Here is a 21,170-nt window from a genome sequence, read left to right as displayed (position 1 = left end):
AGAGAGCACATGCATGAGCTAGGGAGGGGCAGAGAGAGGGAGAATCTCAATCAGGCTCTGCATGGTCAGCATGGGGCCTGATGTGGGGTTTGAACTCACAAACCCATGAGATCCCAACCTGAGCAGGAATCGAGAATCAGATGCTTAACTTACTGAACTGCCCAAGCAGCCCTATAATTTTTATTTTAACAAGAATTGTTGAATCATAAAATTTGCAGGGTTTATTTATACACCTTACTACTTTCACTACACAGGGATGTTTTATAACCAAATCTCTGTTAGGAATACATATAGTCTTTTGCTCACGCTTTTAGTTTTATAACATTTTTAAAATATCACCTTTTTACAGAGGATATCACGAGGTTTTTACCAACAACAATTAAATGTTGTCTGTAAATGCATCTTTAAAGATAAAATTAACACCAGCATTCACACTGTATGACTCAGAGCATCAGAGAACTCTCTAAGCCCAGCTCCTGAGTTCATTCTCTAGCCATTGGTTGTGTGACTCCCTTTGTTGCCTCTGTGGTTTGCTCACTTGGGATAGACTCTTTCAACTGAGAAGTGGATGCAATAGCTGATTCTAAGGAACCAAGCTTTCTGACCTGCTGATTTTCTGCAGGTCTCCTGGCTATTAATTCCATTATTGGAACTTTAACGTATTCTCTTGCTCTGCCTTTCGTGATCCACGTCCCTTTGCTGATTGTTTGCTTAAATGGCTTCTGACTACCATTCTTGGACCTGTAGTTTGCTTGTTCTACCAAAACTGGTAATTAAGTGGCTAGCCTAGTCATCTCAGGAAGCTCTGGGGATGTTTGATGTTCTGAGGAGACAGATTCTACATCTATAACTTTGGCACCCTCCTGGAAGGATGAGGACCTATATGACAGTAGACTCCTGAGAGTTCAAGAACACCCTTCACCAGGCTGGTTTACCTTACAGGTGGTTACATTGCAACTAGGCAGATCTAGGAAGTAGATTAACATATCATCTAGGCAAGTGGTCACACAAGAACTCAAAAGGCTTTTTTGTAGTACCATCATATTTATTGGAAACAGAGGATAGCCCATACAGCATTGGGAGGTACTTAAATTGGCATACGTGGGCACAGAAAGTTGCCTTATATTTGTTCCCTCTTCAGATGGGGAGGAGGTTGTAATCTGCACAGAGTTCCAAATTGAAGAACCCGGGGGCCTAGTCTAGCATGTCATTGATGAACAGGGCAGGGTTCTCTTCTCCAGAGTTACCATTTTTAATGCTCTTGAATTGCACCACAATCTTCATATTTACTAAATCATATTCTGAAAAACAAATATTTGCAAGTTACTCCATGGAGAATAATGAATTTCATGTTCCTATAAATTAGAAAATACATTTCCTACTGTTTTTGTATAACCTCGTTGTATTTTAGCATAATCAAGTTTTTGAGAAATCCTTCACTGTAGAAACATATCTGATTTTATTTACTATTTCCCATCCCCCTCCCTCCCCATGGCATCTCATTGACATTACTGTTTTATAGAACACAATTCAGGGAATGTTAGCCTTCATTCACAAGCTAGTTTCAGATTGTCATAGTTCTAGAAGGCATAAAAAATGCTTTTGGATTTTGTTGGGCCATCAGGACAATCAGCAAAAAGGTCTTGGCAGATGGGTAGGGTTGTTAATCCAGGAAACTAGGATGGAACTTATATGCAAGTAGCAGGTTGGTCTCCTGTGTGAACAAAGCTACTTCTCCTGTTGGCTTATATGTTTTACTATGACTTTCTGGATGCTGAAATATAGGTAGGAGAGCTAGAAGGTTGATAAGTACTATGTTTTTGTTTATACAAATCCACTATGCATTAATTTCTGGTTTTAGAGCTTAGGTTTTGCACCCATTCTCCATGTAACAGTTTCAAATGTAATCTTAAAAATACTTCTGGCAAAAACTACATAAAGAGTAGACAGTGAAGTGTCATCTACAATAGCACCCCCCCTTTATACATGCAAATAAAGTCTCTGTCCTATGTTAAGTGAGTTGGTTTAGAAGATGATGCCACATATATAAAATAGAATACCATGCAGCCATTAAAATAAAGGATAAATATGAGAATTATTTAGAAATATCTTAAATGTTATTGAAAAACCCCAATATAAGATGATGAATATTACCATTAATTACCAATTAATTCATAATTATAGTTATTTAACATACATATGCCTGTGGACAAGGGCTAGAAACTTATATGCAAAAATAAAAATAATAATTGTATTAAAGTGTTATAATTGTTGATAATTTCTTATTTTATACATTTCCAATATTATATTTTAACAATCACAACAAATCAAAACTCTTTTCTATGATTTCGTTAAATCTGCCATAAGCAAGGGATAGACTACAATGTTTTCAGATGTCCAGTTTCAGCTGGTTATGGTTGTACTCTAAAAATGACTATATTGAAATAAAATAAAAATCATTAAGATTTATTGCTTTTATTAGTCTATAAAAACAAAACATACCTTTACTCTCATTTCTCTAGTTCAGGACCTCATCATCTCTAAACTTTTGGAATAACTACCTTGTTGGTCCAGGTTAACCTGATCCTCTCCTTTTCATTTTCTGTTTTTATTTGACTACCCCTCCTTCCAACTCATCCTCTGTTTTGCTACATGGGAATCTTTCTTTCTTCTTCTTCTTTTTTTTATTTTAATGCTCATTCATTTTCTGAGAGAGAGACTGAGCACAAGTTGGGGAGGGGCAGAGAGGGAGACACAGAATCTAAAGCAGGCTCCAGGTCTGAGCTGTCAGCACAGAGCCCCATGTGGGGCTTGAACCCATGAGTCATGAGACCATCACCTGAGCTGAAGTCGGAGGCTTAACCTACTGAGCCACCCAGGTTCCCCTGCCTGGGAATCTTTCTGAAACACAGATCTGCTGGGCAGGTGAGATCAGCTTAATATCCCTCAGTGGCTTCCTAGTGCCCTAAGCTCTTTCCATAGGAAGCATTGCCAGGATGTGCCAGGCACTTGCCTTTGCTCATGCTGTTACTTCTAACTGAAGTGTTCATCTGTGCTTCTTTCTGTGTCAGTGTCTGGCAAGTGTCCAATCCATATTAGGAATTTAGTATATGGTCTGAATACATGAATAGGTGAATGGGACCACATTAGATTAAATTTCTAGGGACGCCTGGGTGGCTCAGTCTGTTAAGCGTCCGACTTCGGCTCAGGTCATGATCTCACGGTCCGTGAGTTCGAGCCCCGCATCAGGCTCTGTGATGACAGCTTAGAGCCTAGAACCTGCTTCAGATTCTGTGTCTCCCTCTCTCTCTGACCCTCCCCCGTTCATGGTCTGTCTCTGTCTCAAAAACAAATAAACATTAAAAAAATAGATTAAATTTCTATTTTTAGATATTTTTAAACCCATGTATGTTTATGATTATTTTTAAAAAGCTGATAGAGATAATGTCTATTTCAGGTATAAAATGGAATCTGAAATAAAATCCTTTCTCAATGAAGAGAACATTGGAAATGAATGTCTTACTGACCTTACAAATTTTGGTGAGGTTTTTTGGTTTTTGTTTTTATCCTATATTTAAAGGGGAGTTTTGTTTTGAAGATGAAAGTGGGCCACTCACTTTATGTTTTCTTACTGTTAACTGCTAGTTTTTTTCCTAAAGGAATCCAAAGCTAATCTGCACTCTTAATATCCTGTTCTTGAAGAAATTTAGAATAGTAATATATTACCTGGGGGCGCCTGGGGGGCTTAGTTGATTAAGTTGCTGAATCTTGGTTTAGGTTCAGGCTATGATCACGCACACACCATTTGTGAGTTTGAGCCCCTTGTCAGCTCTGCTCTGACACTGCAGAGCCTGCTTGGGAGTTTTTCTCTCTCCTTTCCCTCTGCTCCTCCTCAGCTTTTGCATGTGTGCGTGTGCACGCACACACACACACATACTCAAAGTAAATAAATAAACTTAAAAAAATAATAAAGTGTTACCTGGATTTAATTTTGTTTCTCCATAGAACAAGAGTTATCAGAACAATGGTGCGTGTATCTTAAAAATGTGATAAATCCTATTCAGCAGTTGAGAGCAGATCTGAAATACAGACAGCATCACATTTCCAAGCATTCATACTCACATACTGAGTTTAACTCAGTGAAAGTACTGGAGGAGGTCAGTATATTACCTTTACTTTTAATAATGTAATACCTCATTTTTATCCCGACTAGAACAGTTTGACGTAAGAAACAAACATGTGTCTTGTATTTAAATAGAAGGTATAGCAAATTCTGTCTCTTCAATTTCTTAAACATACCCCTGAATCTATCCAAGCATGCTTATTTCTCACCTGAAAAGTTATGATGGCCTCATGACTAGTCTCCCTGCACTCATTCTTCCCCCTCATTACAGTGCCTTTTGGGATTCTACCTTCAGTGCAGTGGGGTCCAGTCATCCCCCTGGTAGATCCCTGCAGAGCTCCTGCTGGCCCACAATTCCTCCCTGTACATCCAGCCCCCTTTTTCAACCTCATCTCCTACCTGGCACTTCCCCCTTTCTCCTAGACTTTGTCACACTGAGGCTGGCCTCCTGTCTGTTCCTCATACATACCAGACTCCTCATCTCAAGGCCTTTGCATCGTCTGTTTTCTCTGTCCCACTGATGGCACTTTTTGTCACTTAGGTCTTAGTTTAAATGTTCTCTCCTCTGAGAAGCCTTTCCTGATCACCCATAGGAGAGAAGCTACAGTCATTTTCTATTATCTCACACTGTTTTTTAATTTTTTTTAAAGTTTATATATTTTTGAGAGAGAGAAAGAAAGAGAGAAAGAGAACAGGGGAGGGGCAGAAAGAGAAGGAGACACAGAATCTGAAGCAGGCTCCAGGCTCTGAGCTGTCAGCACAGAGCCTGACATGAGGATAGAACTCCTGAGCTGTGAGATCATAACCTGAGTCGAAGCCACTTAACCAACTGAGCTACCCAGGAGTCCCTACCTCACCCTGTTTTTACATCACCTACCTCCTTTTGATAATTTTCTTATCTATTTTTTTATGAGTGTACTGACTGCCTCCCCTGACTAGACCGTAAGCTCCATGGTCATAGTTGCACTAGATATAAACTTTTAGGTGATTTTTCTTACTATTTTTCAGTTATTCTGTAGTGTTGTTATATTGATTTCATAAATAATATATTTAAAATAATTTTAAAAAATTAATGTTTTATTTTTATTTTTGAGAGAGAGAGAGAGAGAGTGTGAGTGAGCGAGCAGGGGAAGGGCAGAGAGAGAGGGAGACACAGAATCTGAAGCAGGTTCTAGGCTCTGAGCTGTCAGCACACAGCCTGACACAGGGCTTGAACCCACGAACTGCAAGATCGTGACCTGAGCAGAAGTTGGACGCTCGACCAACTAAGCCACCCAGATGCCCCAATAATATATTTTTTAAAAAGGTATTAAAAACCCCATGTCCAGCTGGGGACTGGAGGCAGGGATGCTAGCGGAAGAAGGGGTGATTGAGCCAGAAATAGTCTGGTAAGCTCTCTGCCTTACCACAAACAAAATCCAAATGAGGGTATAGAGTGTCTATGACCCCACCATACTCCTAGCTCCATTTTTAGGATCGATGTCTGAAAGCCCCCTTCTAGAAAGCACTGCCTGGCTATGGCATCTCTTAAACTCTCTTCCACAGGTTCTCAAAGGGACTTTCTTTTATCTATATGTTACAGGTTGACTTTGTGAAGACACAATTGAAAGCTGTCTTTGAAAGACTTAGCCTGGAGCAACAGAAAATAGAAAACTATCTTTCAGACTGGAGTATGAAAGTAAGTGTGATGCATATAGTAATTTGTTTATCAATTTGTCATTTATGTTAAATAAAACAATCATAAACTGTTTTTCAGATACTAGATCATTCTTCAGAAGAAAGATGTAACCTGCTTAGTGAAGTGCCCATGGAATTAGAAACCTTGGAATGCCCATACCCGGATTTAAAATCTTCAGTTCTTAATGAGTTCTATAACTTTACAGAGAAATATCAAAAGAAACTTCAAGATGTTGATCTGCAGTTAGAAGACATAGCCAGGTGATAAGATAAAGCTACTTGAATTATGTAGATTTTTGCCACTCAATTTTTATTTCTGTTGAAGGCTGCTTACTTCTGCTTTACTGTTTTCATAATTACTATGTGGTTGAAATGTAGTCAATCAATAAGTTTTTAGATTGACTATTTGTTGAATGAGGGTTCTCTCTCCTCTAAAGTAATTTCCCCAAACAATGGTTGTAAAAATTTTATAAGCTTGAAACATGATGAAAATACTCACCTCATTGAGCTCTTTACTACATAGTTAAGAAACAGTTTTGAAGCATGAATTTTTAGTAACTATGAATTTTGATTTTAAGACGTGAAGCTCTTCTTTAGTGGAAATTTATAAATCAGTACTAATAATAATTGACTGCAATGGAAAAATGTACCCATGGAATTATGTTACTTGTAATTCACTGTGATTTTGTTCTACAGTAAACACAAAATATGTTTTATAAAAATTTTTAAAACACATTACATTTTTTTAAGAAAATGGACTTTTAGTTGTATCTGAAAATGACAAATCCTCTTCCGAATAACAAATACAACATTAGGGGATTTAAAATTCATCTTTGACAGGGTCATCTTTTGTAGTGTAAATCCTTCTTTAAAAATTTTTTTTTGGGGAGAGCACCAGGTGGGGGGACAGAAAGGGGGGCAGAGGATCCATACTGGGCTCTGCGCTGACAGCAGTGAGTCCAGTGTGGGGCTTGAACTCACGAACTGTGAGATCATGACCTGAGCCTAAGTCAGACGCTCAACCGACTGAGCCACCCGGGTACCCTTTCTGTAGTGTAGATTCTATATTAAAATTAATTTAATGAGTAAAGCCAGAAATGCCACTGTAGGGTCAGATCAATAGCTTACCTCATGTGTGTTTTGCATGTGAAGTTTCTGCAGAATATTTTATAGGAAAATATGCCTTTTATTCTAGTATATTGACCTCTAAATTCTCTTCAAAGAATATATATTTTAAAAGTTTTTTTTTTAATTTATTTTGAGAGAGAGAGCAGGGGGAGGGGCAGAGAGAAAGGGAGAGAAAATCCTAAGCAGGCCCTGTGCTGCCAGTGCAGAGCCTGAAACAGGGCTCAAACCTACGAACCATGTTTATGACCTGAGCCCAAATTAAGAGTCAGATGCTTAACCGCCTGAGCCATCCAGTTACCCCCAAAGAATATGTATGTTAAAAGAAAGGATAATTATTCAAGTGACACGTTTATAGTCAATTAAAGTAAGCCTTTTACTATATTTCTTATATTTCTTAATGTATTGCCTATAAGTGAAACTCATTTATATGAAATTGGTAGTGTTAAGGAATAAGTGACAACAAGGAAAACCTTAAATCTTATCAAGTAGAGTTATTTGCTTTAGTAGCTTCTTGATCCAACTCTGGTTACAGCTTTTACTTGTCTTCATATACTAGGCAATCGTAGGTGAAGTCCAAACCTTTCCTGACCCAGGCTTTTTTCTTACATCTCTGTGGCAATGGTCGTGGTTCCTCCTGGGCAGAAACTTTTTGTTCTTCTAAGAGCCCCTACTCACCCTGCCTCTCTGCCTTCCTTTTTTTTTTTTTTCTTCCCACCTTTCACTAAAGCTGGGAAAAATTAATAATATATCATTTATATGTGTTGATTGATTAATTACACTTTAATTGAAACTCAGTCACAATGAAATGTTAACTCAACCATGCACTTAGTTGAAGTCTCTAATTATAAAATAAACTTTCTCTCTCCTTTCCCCATCTCAACCTTGTTAAAGAGATTTTAGAGCTCATTAAGCAAGAGCGAGACGGGTGTGGGTGTTGTTCTTTTGTTTTTCCGGGGGGATCATTATAATCAGGCTGCTGTGGCTATTGTGAGAAATAAGCCCACTGACCCAATCAAAGGAGGGATACAGAGACTCAGAGCACAGTGAAATGAGGCTTTAATCAACATTCTTGCAAGAGCATTGTCTGATGGACAGGCACACTGGGGACTGTTACAGCAGGCAATTTATCTCCTAGCATGCAAGTCCCTCCCCTGGTTCCTCATTGGCTGAGTACTACAGATGTTACAGCCTTACCCGGAAGTCACCTATGCCCTTATAAGGCAAAAGTAGTCTGATTGGAACAAATGTATACTCCTTGAGGTGACGCACAGACTTCTTTGGCGCATGCTCATTGCAAAGCTGGTGGAAAATAAGCCTGTGAAATGGGAAGGGGGAAGAAAAAACAGGAAGTGAAGTGTGTAAGGGATTCAGACTCCATTGTGGGGAGGAGGAGGGGTTTGTACATATTTCCAATAGGTTGTAAACCTATTGTTAACTAGACAGCACAACTTTTATTTGGTATTTATGAAAATGAATCATTTCACTTACTTCTCACAGCTATGAAGAAGATCAGTTTGGGTCCTACCTTTTATTTTATTTATTTTTTTTAAATGTTTATTTATTTTTGAGAGAGAGAGAGAGAGAGAGAGAGAGAGAGAGAGAGAGACTGAGTGCGAGTGGGGAAGGGGCAGAGAGAGAGGGAGACACAAAATCTGAAGCAGGCTCCAGGCTCTGAGCTGTCAGCACAGAGCCCGACCCAGGGCTCCAACTCATGAACCACGAGATTGTGATCTGAGCCGAAGTCAGATGCTTAACCAACTGAACCATCCAGGTGTCCCTTTGACTCCTTCCTTTTAAAGCATGTTGGCTGCCCCATTACACTTCCTCCCAGATGAATCTTGTCCCCCTAGAACATCTGGCTAGGATTGTGGTGTTTCTAGGTTAGCAGCTCCTAAACCTGGAAAAGTTTGCCTTAGCAGCCCGAAGTGGATGCTTTCCACTAAGACCTATCCTTCACAGCCCATTTTCCTACCTTATTTTTCATCTGAACTCAGTTTCTGCTCTTCCTTTGTACAATGCTATATCACTCAGAAAAAAGTTGAGATACACAGTTCTATTGCCATTACTGAAGGTTAAGTAGATAATATGATGGACATACATCACATGCTAAGTTTTCTTCAGCGGGAAGGCACACTGAGGAAAAAATAGCTTAGGAAAGCTTAGTGGAGGAAATAAAATTCGCTATAGGTTCAAAGAATGAGCAGAGTTTGGATAAGACAGGAGGTAGGGAGGACATTCTAAGAAGGGATGTTGCATGACTAGACTGTAAACCCCTTGAAGACAAAATAATTTATTAGCAATATTTGTATCCTTAGCACCTGGCCCATCCTGGCACACAGCAGCTTTCAAATAAATGATTGTTCCGTTGAGTTGAATTAAAGGTGAAAACAATGAAGGTAAGAGTGGCAAGGCATGTTAAGGGAGCGGTAGGAATTCACTTTGGAGGAATATAGATTCATAAATTCTAGCTTAATAGTCTGTCACATATAATTATCCAGAATAAATTTTATATAATTACTGATATGTTTTGCTTGATGAAGATTCATTGGGAAATCCTTAACATACAGTGGTTTCTGCTAAGCTCCTTGGTAGGAGAGTCAACAGACAGACTAGACTAGAATATGGCCTTGCCTTTATGAAGTCTTAGAAAAGGGGTGCCTGGGTGGCTCAGTAGGTTAAGTGCCCAACTCTTGATCTCAGCTCAGGTCTGGATCTCAGGGTCATGAGTTCAATCTCCACATGGGACACTGCGCTGGGAGTGAAGCCTACTTAAGAAAAAAAAAAAAAGGAAAGAAAAAGAAAATAAAAGGCTTAGAATGTTTAGGGGAAGCAGCAAACACACACACATATATCCTGACCAAATAAAGACTATATGCAAGAGTCAACTGAAGAGACTATTTTACAAATATGCTGGCAATAAATGATGAAGCATCAATAACACTGAATGCGTTTTCAGGAGTAGTTTTTTTTGAAGAAAAGGAGAGTAACTGGGATATTTTGAATAAATACAGAGGTGGTCGGCATCAACAATCTGTGGTTGGTGGTCAGTAAGGCATGTAAATGTACTATTCTAATGAGCACAATGAATTATATGTTTAGCTATAGTATTAACTGGACCTCTACTTTGCCAGTATCTGCCAAGATTTTGATAAGGCCATTTTCCCCTTTGGGTCTAGTTATTAGGCCTTGTGAGAATTCATATAGATTGTGTGCATTTATGTCCATACCAGCACAAGTGATGGGTGCTTATTTTAAATAGATGCATAGTGCTGTGACATAAGTTTGAAATATCTGGGGGACATTTTTAAACTATAAAATTTTCATTGGGCTAAAGACAGTGGATGCCATCATTAATCCCAACATTTATTTTAATTCTTTCTATTTTTTTAGCAGCTCACTGGTTTGGGTTGGAATGACTGTGTCCCCAGGTCCAAAGGTAGGCTCTGTTTGGGAGTGCGTACCAGTCACCTCATTTCCCTGAGCTACAGTGACTTGACTTTACTATGAGTGGCATGGAAAGCTACTGGGAGCAGAAGTGTGAGAGGATTTTGGAGTAACAAGACCTAACTTACATTTTAGCAGGACCACTTTGGGAGTTGCTGTGTTTAAGATGGAAGCAGGGAGAGGCAAGAAAAGATTGGACACTTAGGAGATGTAACCTAGGTGGGAGATAATGGTGGTCTGGATCAGCAAGTGGAGGTGGCATGAAATAGCCAGCCTTTGGACACATTTTGAGGGTTTAGAGCCAACAGCATCTGCTGATAGAGTTCATTAGGCACGTGAAAAAGAACAACAAAAGAATAGTCCAAAGTTTTTGGGTTGAGCAACTGAAAAGATGGAGTTCCCATCAACTGAGATGAGGCAGACTGTAAACGATGTAGGGTTAGGCTGTGTGGAAGATCAGGTGTTCAGGTTTGGACATATTGAGTTTGAGATGCTATTAGATGTCTAAGTATAGATTTGTGAAGGCAGTCAGTTACATGACTTTGGGGTTCAGGAGAGAGATCTGAGCTGGAGATTCATGTTTGTGAGTCACCACCATGAAATTGGGTGTGATCACTGAAATAGTGAGTGAAGAGACAAAGGAGAGATCCCTAGAATCTGCTGACATTACAGAGTCAGTAAGAAGAGGGGTAACCAACACTGGGTGTTGAGAAAAGATCTGTGAGATGTGAAGAAAACCAAGGAACTATGCTGTCCAGGAAGGCAAGTAGAGAGGGAGTGGTCAAGAGTATAAGCTGAGGAAGGATCATCACTGAGTAAATGCTGCTAAGTCAAATAATATACGACTGATAATTGACCCTTGGCTCTAGAGAACAAACAACTGTTGAGTCATTGGGAACAAATGCCTAATTGGGTTGGATTTAAGTGACTGGGAGGAGAGGATTGAAGAAAACCTTGAATGTTGTCTTGAAAGTTGAAGTACCTACAACTCTTCTGAGAATTTCTTTTGTAAAGGAGAGCAAGAAAGTAGGGCCAGACTTTTATGTTGTTGCTTGGTCTTTTGTTTTGCTTAAAATGGGGAAAATATTACTATATTTGATGCTGATGAGAAAAATCCAGCAATGGGATTTGGTACACAAGTAGGGGAAGAAACACTGATGGCTCATCTACTACAGTAACTGGTAGGGATGCAGAGTACATGGTGCAGGTGCTGAAGAGGTGAATAGATGTCATAGTGGCAGTCCATGGAACTCTGGGGGTGGTTCCAAATACACATGACAAAGAACTTTACGAAGACCTCCCTACTCATCAAAGCAATAAAATTTTTTTTTTTAACTTTTTTTTTTTTAATTTTGTTTTCCAACGTTTTTATTTATTTTGGGGACAGAGAGAGACAGAGCATGAACGGGGGAGGGGCAGAGAGAGAGGGAGACACAGAATCGGAAACAGGCTCCAGGCTCCGAGCCATCAGCCCAGAGCCCGACGCGGGGCTCGAACTCACGGACCGCGAGATCGTGACCTGGCTGAAGTCGGACGCTCAACCGACTGCACCACCCAGGCGCCCCAAAGCAATAAAATTTTTAAAAAATACTCAGATTTTGGGGCACGTGGGTGGCGTTGTTGTTTAAGTATCCAACTTTTGGTTTTGGCTCAGGTCATGATCTCACAGTTCGTGGGTTCAAGTCCTGCATCAGGCTCTGTGCTGATAGTGTGGAGCCTGCTTGAGATTCTCTTTTTCTCTCTCTGCCTCCCTTGCTCATGCTCTCTTTTTCTCTCTCTCTCAAATTCAATAAATAAAACTTTAAAAAAAGATTTTTACCTACAAAATGGTAAAGCATTAAAAAAATTATCTAAGGTTGAAAATATGGAAGAAATGGGCATTTTTATACATGAATGGTATATAAACTCTTTTGGAAGGCAATCTGGCAATAAATCATCAAAAATTTATAAATGTGAATTATTGTTGTTTAGAAATAATCTTAGAGGGAATAATCATAGAAGTGAAATAAATAGGTGGTTTCAAGGATATTCAACATTTCCCCCCATTCTTTAATGCTAGAAAAATCTTTGAAATGACTAGATAGCCAACAGAAGATTAGCTTCATCATTTATGATCCATCCATGTAATGGGATACCACAGTCATTAATAATTATATTAAAAAATTTTAATGACACAAATAACTGCAATATGTTGCTATGCAACTTAATTAAGGGTTAGGCCACAAAATAGTTTGTATGAAATGGATTCTCTTACATATTTTTTTTCTTTTCCCTCTGAAAGTGTTACTTCTACATCTATGTAGCTACAGAAAAAAGACTGGAAGCTTATCCAAATAAACAAAAACAGTAGTTATCCCCAGGTAGTAAAATCATAAATAAATTCGACATACATGTTTTTTCCTGTTTGTAAAGCAAAAACACAGATTTTTAAAAATCCAAGTTAAAGAGTGAATTGATATGTAATGAGCACCCATTACATGACATGACAAGTACATGCCATTTTAATCCTCAACATAGGCCATTTAGACAACTATTTTACAGATGGAAAAACTACAGCTGAGTAGAAAGTGAACAATTTCTCCAAAGTTTCTGAGCTAGCAGATAGCTGAGCAGAATGAGTTTCTTCTGCTCATCTGACTTGAACGCTTTTCCCTCACACTACACCACTTTGAGCACTTACATTTATCAATCACATTGGTAAATTGTGTTCACTGCTAGATAAGTAAGTACTGTGCAATAGAAGTACAATGCGAGATGTGGACCACATATATAATTTAACATTAAAACTTTAAAAACAATTGTTTTTGAGAGAGAGCGAGAGAGAGTGCAGGGGAGGGATAGAGAGAGAGGGGACACAGAATCCAAAGTAGGCTCGAGGCTCGGAGCTGTCAGCAGAGCCCAATGCGGGGCCAGAGCTCACAATCCACGAGATTATGACCTGAGCCAAAATTGGACGCTTGACTGACTGAGCCATCTAACACCCTATAATTTAACATTTTTAAGTGGCCATATTAAAATCTTTTTTAAAGAATGAAATTTATTTTAATAATATATTTCATTTAACTTAGTAGTTCCAAAACATTATAGTTTCAAGATACAATCAATATATTAAAATTATTAATCAGATATGTTACATTCTGTTTTTCATAGAAAGTCTTTGAAATCTGGTTTGCATATTATACTTGTAGCACATCTTAGTTGGGACTAGCCACATGTTAAGTCCTGAATAGCCACAGGTGGCTCATGGCTACTATCTTGGACAGTGTCCTTTAAAGGATACTGTCTTTTACTAAAACATAGTTTTTAAAAATCTGACTGCAATTGAACTTATTTCTTTATTCAATACGTGTGAAGCTATTTAGATTCTATTTAGTCTGTATTTCATTAGTAACGTGAAGACAAGTTTAATTGCTTGTTTTAGACTCAGATGAGATTGTGGCTTTAATTTCCTAACATTTGGATGACTCAATCATATAGATGAGATATAATTGTCTGATGCTCCATTTAGCTATGTCAGATGTGAAGCCAATATGCAGCAAAAGCTATAGAGTGATAACAAGTAATTTCTATGTTATTGTTTGATAGATATATTAAATTTTAATTATTGATCCGTAATTATTCTATTATTTTATGAGATCAGAATCTGAGTACTGTTTAAAATCAACAATGATTATAACAATTCTGTCCCTCTATGTGTATATTGCCAAGGCCCCTAGTTTCATATTTTCTCAACTAAATTATTTCAATTTACTTGTTACTTGAAAGTTACTATTGGGTGCCTGGGTGACTCAGTCGGTTAAGCGTCTGACTGTGGCTCAGGTCATGATCTCACTGTGCATTCGAGCCCCGCCACCGGTTCTGTGCTGACAGCTCAGAGCCTGGAGCCTGTCTCAGATTCTGTTGTCTCCCCTTCTCTCTGCCCCTCCCCCGCTCATGCTCTGTCTGTCTCTCTCTGGTGTGTTACTTAGTCACATAGGTCACATGACCCACTTGAGCAACATCCTGGGTCACTGCAACTCTCATTTTCTCTTGGCATATTCCAACATGGATTGGTCCAACCTGGCTTGGAATTTATATTTGTTACAGGGAGGTAGTAGTTGTAGACTATCGTTTTATTTTTTGTCATGTGTATTTAATATCTTTCTCTTAAAATAAACACATCATTGAAAATACTTTATGATTAATTTTTTATAATTTTTTTAATGTTTATTTTGAAAGAGATAGGGAGAGACAGAGTGTGAGTAGGGGAGGGGCAGAGAGAGAGGGAGACCCACAAACCGAAGCAGACTCCAGGCTCTGAGCTGTCAGCACAGAGCCCAACGCAGGGCTGGAAGTCACAAACCACGAGATCATGGACCTGAGCCGAAGTCCGACGCCCAACCGACTGAGCCACCCAGGCGCCCCAATTACTTTATGATTCTTTTTAAAAATTTTTTTTCAACGTTTATTTATTTTTGGGACAGAGAGAGACAGAGCATGAACGGGGGAGGAGCAGAGAGAGAGGGAGACACAGAATCGGAAACAGGCTCCAGGCTCTGAGCCATCAGCCCAGAGCCCGACGCGGGGCTCGAACTCACGAACCGCGAGATCGTGACCTGGCTGAAGTCGGACGCTTAACCGACTGCGCCACCCAGGCGCCCCGCAATTACTTTATGATTCTTAAATCAAAAGCCATATGTGGTGATTGTTCAACCTACTTTGGGTTTGTCGTGGGAAGAAAGTATATTTTAAATTCTTTTGGCTATGGTGGAATGCATTTTATCAAGAGAACAAATGGATGCAATTTTTGTAAGATACCCTAAAAACTAGTCTTGGAGTTTGCCTTGCTTAATTAATAACAAAGTCTGCATATTTACTTGGATGTTATGTTTATTTAAATGTATCTGTGAAACTATGTCTGAGAATAGTGCTTATAAATTTCTAGGTCAACAGTCTTTATAGTTAGTATCTTTGCAGCCCACACCTACCTTCTTGGTATAATTGTTTCAACTAGAAACTACACAGTGTAGTGGTGTATAAGGCTACATTTTTAATAGTTTTGGAAACTGAAGAATCTGTGTTTTAAGGGATGAAGGAGTAAGAGCCATTTATGAGAGGCTTCTGTTCTTTGCTTGATGTGAAATCATATTAATCTTGAATAAATCAGATTGGAGAAAATGGGAACATAGCAGCTTGACAGATTTGTGTCCAGGACAATTGACATATGTTATTTTTTAACGTGGATAAAACAGATAGAATTTATTATTAAAATAATAAAATATATGTAACTAAAAACAAAGATAAGATTAAAACTTCTATGGACAGACTTGTCAAAATTTGACAAGAAAGGAATTATAATGCTATATTATATATCAAATCAATTGCATATAACAAGGCTTTCCTACTCCTTATAACTTGAGGTCCAACTGTGGATGTATATAATCCTTTTGAGGAAACCATATCACTAGAACTGAGACTATGGAGAACCAGTAATGTAATAAATTATCATCATGAGTGTGGCCTGAGGGGAAGGGGAAGAAAAAAAAGAAATTATAATCACTACCTTCATAGGTTTATGTCTACTTGCCATATTAGTGCCTATACAAGAACATTAAGTTAAATATTGTTAATGTCTAAAAAATAATAAACTGAGAAAGAGAACCATCAGACTTCTAATCCACTCATACTTTCTTCATGAGTACTGGTAGTTGGTTTGAGGTGATATGATAGCATTTTTATGTGGCATTTAAAATTTCAAAAGCCTGAGGGGCGCCTGGGTGGCGCAGTCGGTTAAGCGTCCGACTTCAGCCAGGTCACGATCTCGCGGTCCGTGAGTTCGAGCCCCGCGTCAGGCTCTGGGCTGATGGCTCAGAGCCTGGAGCCTGTTTCCAATTCTGTGTCTCCCTCTCTCTCTGCCCCTCCCCCGTTCATGCTCTGTCTCTCTCTGTCCCAAAAATAAATAAACTTTGAAAAAAAAGTAAAAAAAAAAAATAAAATAAAATTTCAAAAGCCTGGGACCTCTGGTTGGCTCAGTTGGTAGAGCATGTGACTCTTGATCTTAGGGTTGTGAATTCAAGCACCACTTTGCGGGTGGAGCCTACTTTAAATAGATGATAGATGATAGATAGATAGATAGATAGATAGATAAATAGATAAAATTTCAAAAGTCCTTATGGTTAATTAAATTTTTCCTCATGCTATCTCAACGTGGGCCAGTTTTATTATTCTTGTTTTTGAACCTGGAAAATGGAGTCATAATGCCTATGTAAGTAACTTTATTCACTTCAACTGTATTGCACTTAAAAATCTTGCTTCCCCAAAATGAAGAATAACATGGTAACATGGAGACAAATTCTGGCTCAACAGGGTTAAAAAATAGAACTTACCATATGTTTTCATTCTTATGTGGATCCTAAGAAACTTAACAGAAATCCATGGGGGAGGGGAAGAAAAAAAAAAAAAAAAGAGGTTAGAGTGGGAGAGAGCCAAAGCATAAGAGACTCTTAAAAACTGAGAACAAACTGAGGGCTGATGGGGGGTGGGAGGGAGGGGAGGGTGGGTGATGGGTATTGAGGAGGGCACCTTTTGGGAGGAGCACTGGGTGTTGTATGGAAACCAATTTGACAATAAATTTCATATATTGAAAAAATAAATAAACATTAAAAAAATAAAAAGCTAAAAAGAAATAAAAATAAATTAAAAAAAATAGAGCTTATAATGTGTTTATAGATTATCTTGTCTTTACTGATTCTGTTCATTTGAGTTTGAGCTGTTTTTGTTAGTTTTGGGTTTTTGTCTTTTAAATGGCCCTTGATGTTGAACACCTGTCTGTTGCCAATCATCTGAGGAATGTTAGTGTAGATGGTGGTCTCTGGATACATTGGATCTGCATCTCTTCATCCTTCATAGTACTTTCCTTCCAAAGCAATATTAAGATGCCACATTTTATTTTATTTTATTTTATTTTAATATGAAATTTATCATCACATTGGTTTCCAAACAACACCCAGTGCTCATCCCAACAGGTACCCTCCTAAATGCCCATCACCCACTTTCCCCTCCCTCCCACCCCCCATCAACCCTCACTTTGTTCTCAGTTTTTAAGAGTCTCTTATGCTTTGGCTCCCTCCCTCTCAATTTTTTTTCCCTTCCCCTTCCCCATGGTCTTCTGTTAGGGTTCTCAGGATCCACCTAAGAGTGAAAACATATGGTATCTGTCTTTCTCTGTATGACTTATTTCACTTAGCATCACACTCTCTAGTTCTATCCACGTTGCTACAAAAGACCGTATTTCATTCTTTCTCATTGCCAAGTAGTATTCCATTGTGTCTATAAGCCACAATTTCTTTATCCATTCATCAGCCGATGGACATTTAGGCTCTTTACATAAATTGACTACTGTTGAAAGTGCTGCTATGAACATTGGGGTACAAGTGCCCCTATGCATTAGCACTCCTGTATCCCTTGGGTAAATTCCTAGAAGTGCTATTTCTGGGTCATAAGGTAGTTGTATTTTTAATTTTTTGAGGAACCTCCACACTGTTTTCCAGAATGGCTGCACCAGTTTGCATTCCCACCAACAGTGCAAGAGTGTTCCCGTTTCTCCACATTCTCTCCAGCACAGGATGCCACATTTTAAAAAGTCATTTTTATTCCCCTCAGTTAGCTATCAAATAGGATATCTAGGGCTGTAAGCAAAAGAATTCCAACCCAAGCCAAAGTCACTTAAACAATAAGGTAATTCCTTATTTTCCACAAAGTACAGAGGTAGGGAAGCCCAAGAACAGAGAAGCCTGGTTTTCTGCATTCTCTTACCCTGACTTCCTACAGCACTGCCCACCACAACACACAGAAACAGAAAAGGACCTTTTCTTCTTCCCTGTAAGCTAGAAAACCTTTGACTTGTAAGACTTCTCCTCACATTTCATTGGCCAGAATGGGTTGTTTGTCCCTGCCTAGATCAAATACTGACCATACGAATAGATGTTTGTAAATGTCTTAAAATAAATCAAGATTTACTCCCAGGGCTGGGGATGGTGCTCACCTTCCCTAGAGTGGGGACCCTATGGGGAAGGTAGATCTTGAATAAAATTAGGATTCTGGTGGGCAGGAGCAGGAGTAGGGGCAATGTCTGCCACAGTTACCTTTTCCTTACACTTCTTATGATGAATATAATTATTAAAAATGTAGCATATGGAGTGGTTGAGCCATTATGTTTTACTTTTAACAGGCTGTTTTATCATGATCATATTCTTTCAAAATTTCCACTAGGAATAATATTGTGTCTTAAAACTAGTGTAGATAGATGTAGGGACAAAGGATGGTTTAGGAGGCATGCCATCATCCCAGATACTCCACTTATAAAAAAAATACACATTCCAAGTAAAAAATTGTGCTTTCTTTGAAAACTACTCCAAAAAAAATCTAAGTAAAAATAGCATACTTGCCATGTCAATAGGAAGTGTAGCTTCCAAATAAATCACTTAACCTCCTCTTCTGGCCAGATTCATACCCTTAAACCCTTCTATAAGAAATTCGGGTGCCATCAATTTTCAAACCTGCCATATTTTCACTTTCCTGTCACCTCTCAGAAGAAGGAAGTGTGCCTTTGGATGCTGATGCGAGTTCTGGCTTTACCTTATGGGCCATTTTGTTATTCTTTAATTTAGTGGATTCTGGCCATACTTTTGAGAGCCCACCTTATTCTGGCTGTCACCTCCCACCTAAGAAGGCAGACCCTGGGGACCCTGAAGGTGAGAACTGCTGAGTGGGAATGGCTCTCCTGAAAAGACAATGTACTTACCAAAACAAAATCCAAGGAGGAGATTCTTTTGGTCAGAAACAAGTCTAAAGCTAGGAAGTCCCCTGCAACCAGGCTGAAAATCAAAGATAGATTTATATTTGGACAATGAGGGTAGGGTGGGGTAGTAGTTGGGGAGAGAGACAGTTTCAGGAACCAGGCTGATTAGATTCAGTGTTTGAGTCTGATATGGAAAGATAACATTAAAAAGTAAAGTCAAGCTGTATTTTCTAGAGGGTCAGACCCAATACAGGCAGACAAGCAGATTATGTCAGAGCTATATTTTATCCACATTAATCCTCCAGTGTTTCACTGCAATCCTGCTTCTTAGTGGAGGAGCCCTAGGTGTCTCCTGCCACCGTTAACACTAGAAGAGTTAAGAGTTTTTCTTTGGGCCAGATTCACTGTGGCCAGTTGCCAATCTCAAGCCAGCTGTCTGATGTATCAGGTAGCCTCAGGAGATACTACCATTTTGCTGGAAAGCTGCCTTCACTATCAGAAAATTATAAAACAACTTTGAGCCAGTTTGTAAGCACAATGTTTATTTTCATAGACTTACTCCTGGTGTTAAACTACCTTTTACCCTTATGTACCTTGCTTGCCACCATTGGCTGCCTCTCTACCTCTTCCCCACCACAAATGTGTTTTGATGTCATGGAGCCAGAACCTTAAGGAAGAGGCTTAAACATGACTAAGAAGAAAATTGGTAGCTAAGTTAATTGTGAGTCAGTTTAGGATTTCTGGAATGATTCAGACAGGTAGAATTAGGGAGACAGTCAGCCTTGGTGTGGTTGGATTCTCACAGCCATGGTTCTCCTTTCCTGAATTACCTATTTTGTTTCACATCCTAGGATATCATGATGAAATTGTATCATGGGACTTCATTATGGGGCAGGAACAGTGGGTGGGGATCGAGTGGTGGCTATCTCACACTTCTGAAGTCTGGAATTTCCTCAAGTGTTGGAAGTGCCCATGATACACCTGGAAACTGTAAAATCTTGGTGTGCTGTTATAAAGATGAAAGTTATGAAACCTTTGAAATTAGAAATTTTGGATGGACAAAAAGAATAGAAATTATACAAACCTGCCAAAGATATTTTGTCTAAAGATAATTTAAAAATTGCAAAAATTTAGGATGACTTATAAGCCTTCATTAAACTTTTCTTTAAAATTATGGAGTCACTTTCCAAATTGAGAAAATAGGTAAGCGATCAGAATATTTTTCAATAGGTGTGTGGTTTAGCTACTTCTGTCATTATAATCACCAGCAGAGCAACTAAATTAAACAAGAACTTAGGAAGGTAAAAGCTAACCTTAGTTATTTTATATGGCTTAGCTATCTTACATAGATTTTTTCTGCACAATGGAAAGATGTTTGATTAGTAAAGGTAATGTTCAGATTGGAAGTTAGAAATGCAGATTTATTAAATTTTATTTTATTTTAGAGGCTAAGAAGGGTACAGCTATTTTGTTATTGTGAAGAGGCTCTTATGTTTGAATATTCCTCCTAGATTTTTACTATCCAGAAGACTCAGTGTATATATTATGGTGGGAGCTTTCTCCCTCACCAACTGCATCCTAATGGATATGTATGACTGAGCCATTACTATTGCTGATGTGAATATTTGCCTCAAAATTTAAGCCTGTGGCTCTGGAAATGGCTATAAATACTCTAAAATAATAATATTGTGAGTATTTATATATCATTTTAAAGCCTGTTTTTAGTTTTTATTCTATGTATATTAGAAAAATGACTTACAATTTGCGTAATTATGGTAATTGGAAAAAGCTGTTGAGATGTGAGGGTTCTAAAATCAATAAGAAGAGCAAAAATGGATCATTTGTGACATACGTGGTTTGAAATAGTTTTACTGTTATATTATCATTTCATATGTTTAAGTGGTTTTAATGTCACTAAAATGGCACCTAATTAATACATTCACACAGTATATAAAAATGCACTCAGTACCACAAATTCTCCTGCTGCTACATTTATTTATGGCAATGTACACCCGTTAA

General features: G+C 38.5%; 1 protein-coding gene across 1 annotated transcript in view; it reads left to right on the top strand.

Annotated features, from left to right (window-relative positions):
- The window catches only part of CCDC148 (coiled-coil domain containing 148), a 253,948-nt gene that overhangs the window by 82,606 nt on the left and 150,172 nt on the right, over positions 1-21,170 (top strand). Inside the window, exons 5-8 of the mRNA XM_040475151.1 lie at positions 3,458-3,540; positions 4,006-4,157; positions 5,706-5,801; positions 5,880-6,061. Of these exons, the coding sequence (XP_040331085.1) occupies positions 3,458-3,540; positions 4,006-4,157; positions 5,706-5,801; positions 5,880-6,061 (513 nt within the window). The remainder of the gene's footprint in view (positions 1-3,457; positions 3,541-4,005; positions 4,158-5,705; positions 5,802-5,879; positions 6,062-21,170) is intronic.

The sequence above is a fragment of the Herpailurus yagouaroundi genome, unplaced genomic scaffold (genome assembly GCF_014898765.1).
Source record: "Herpailurus yagouaroundi ecotype Mexico unplaced genomic scaffold, PumYag 140, whole genome shotgun sequence".
In the NCBI taxonomy this organism is placed as follows: domain Eukaryota; kingdom Metazoa; phylum Chordata; class Mammalia; order Carnivora; family Felidae; genus Herpailurus; species Herpailurus yagouaroundi.
Note: the sequence above shows the minus strand (reverse complement) of the source record. Positions and strands in the feature narration are given on the sequence as shown.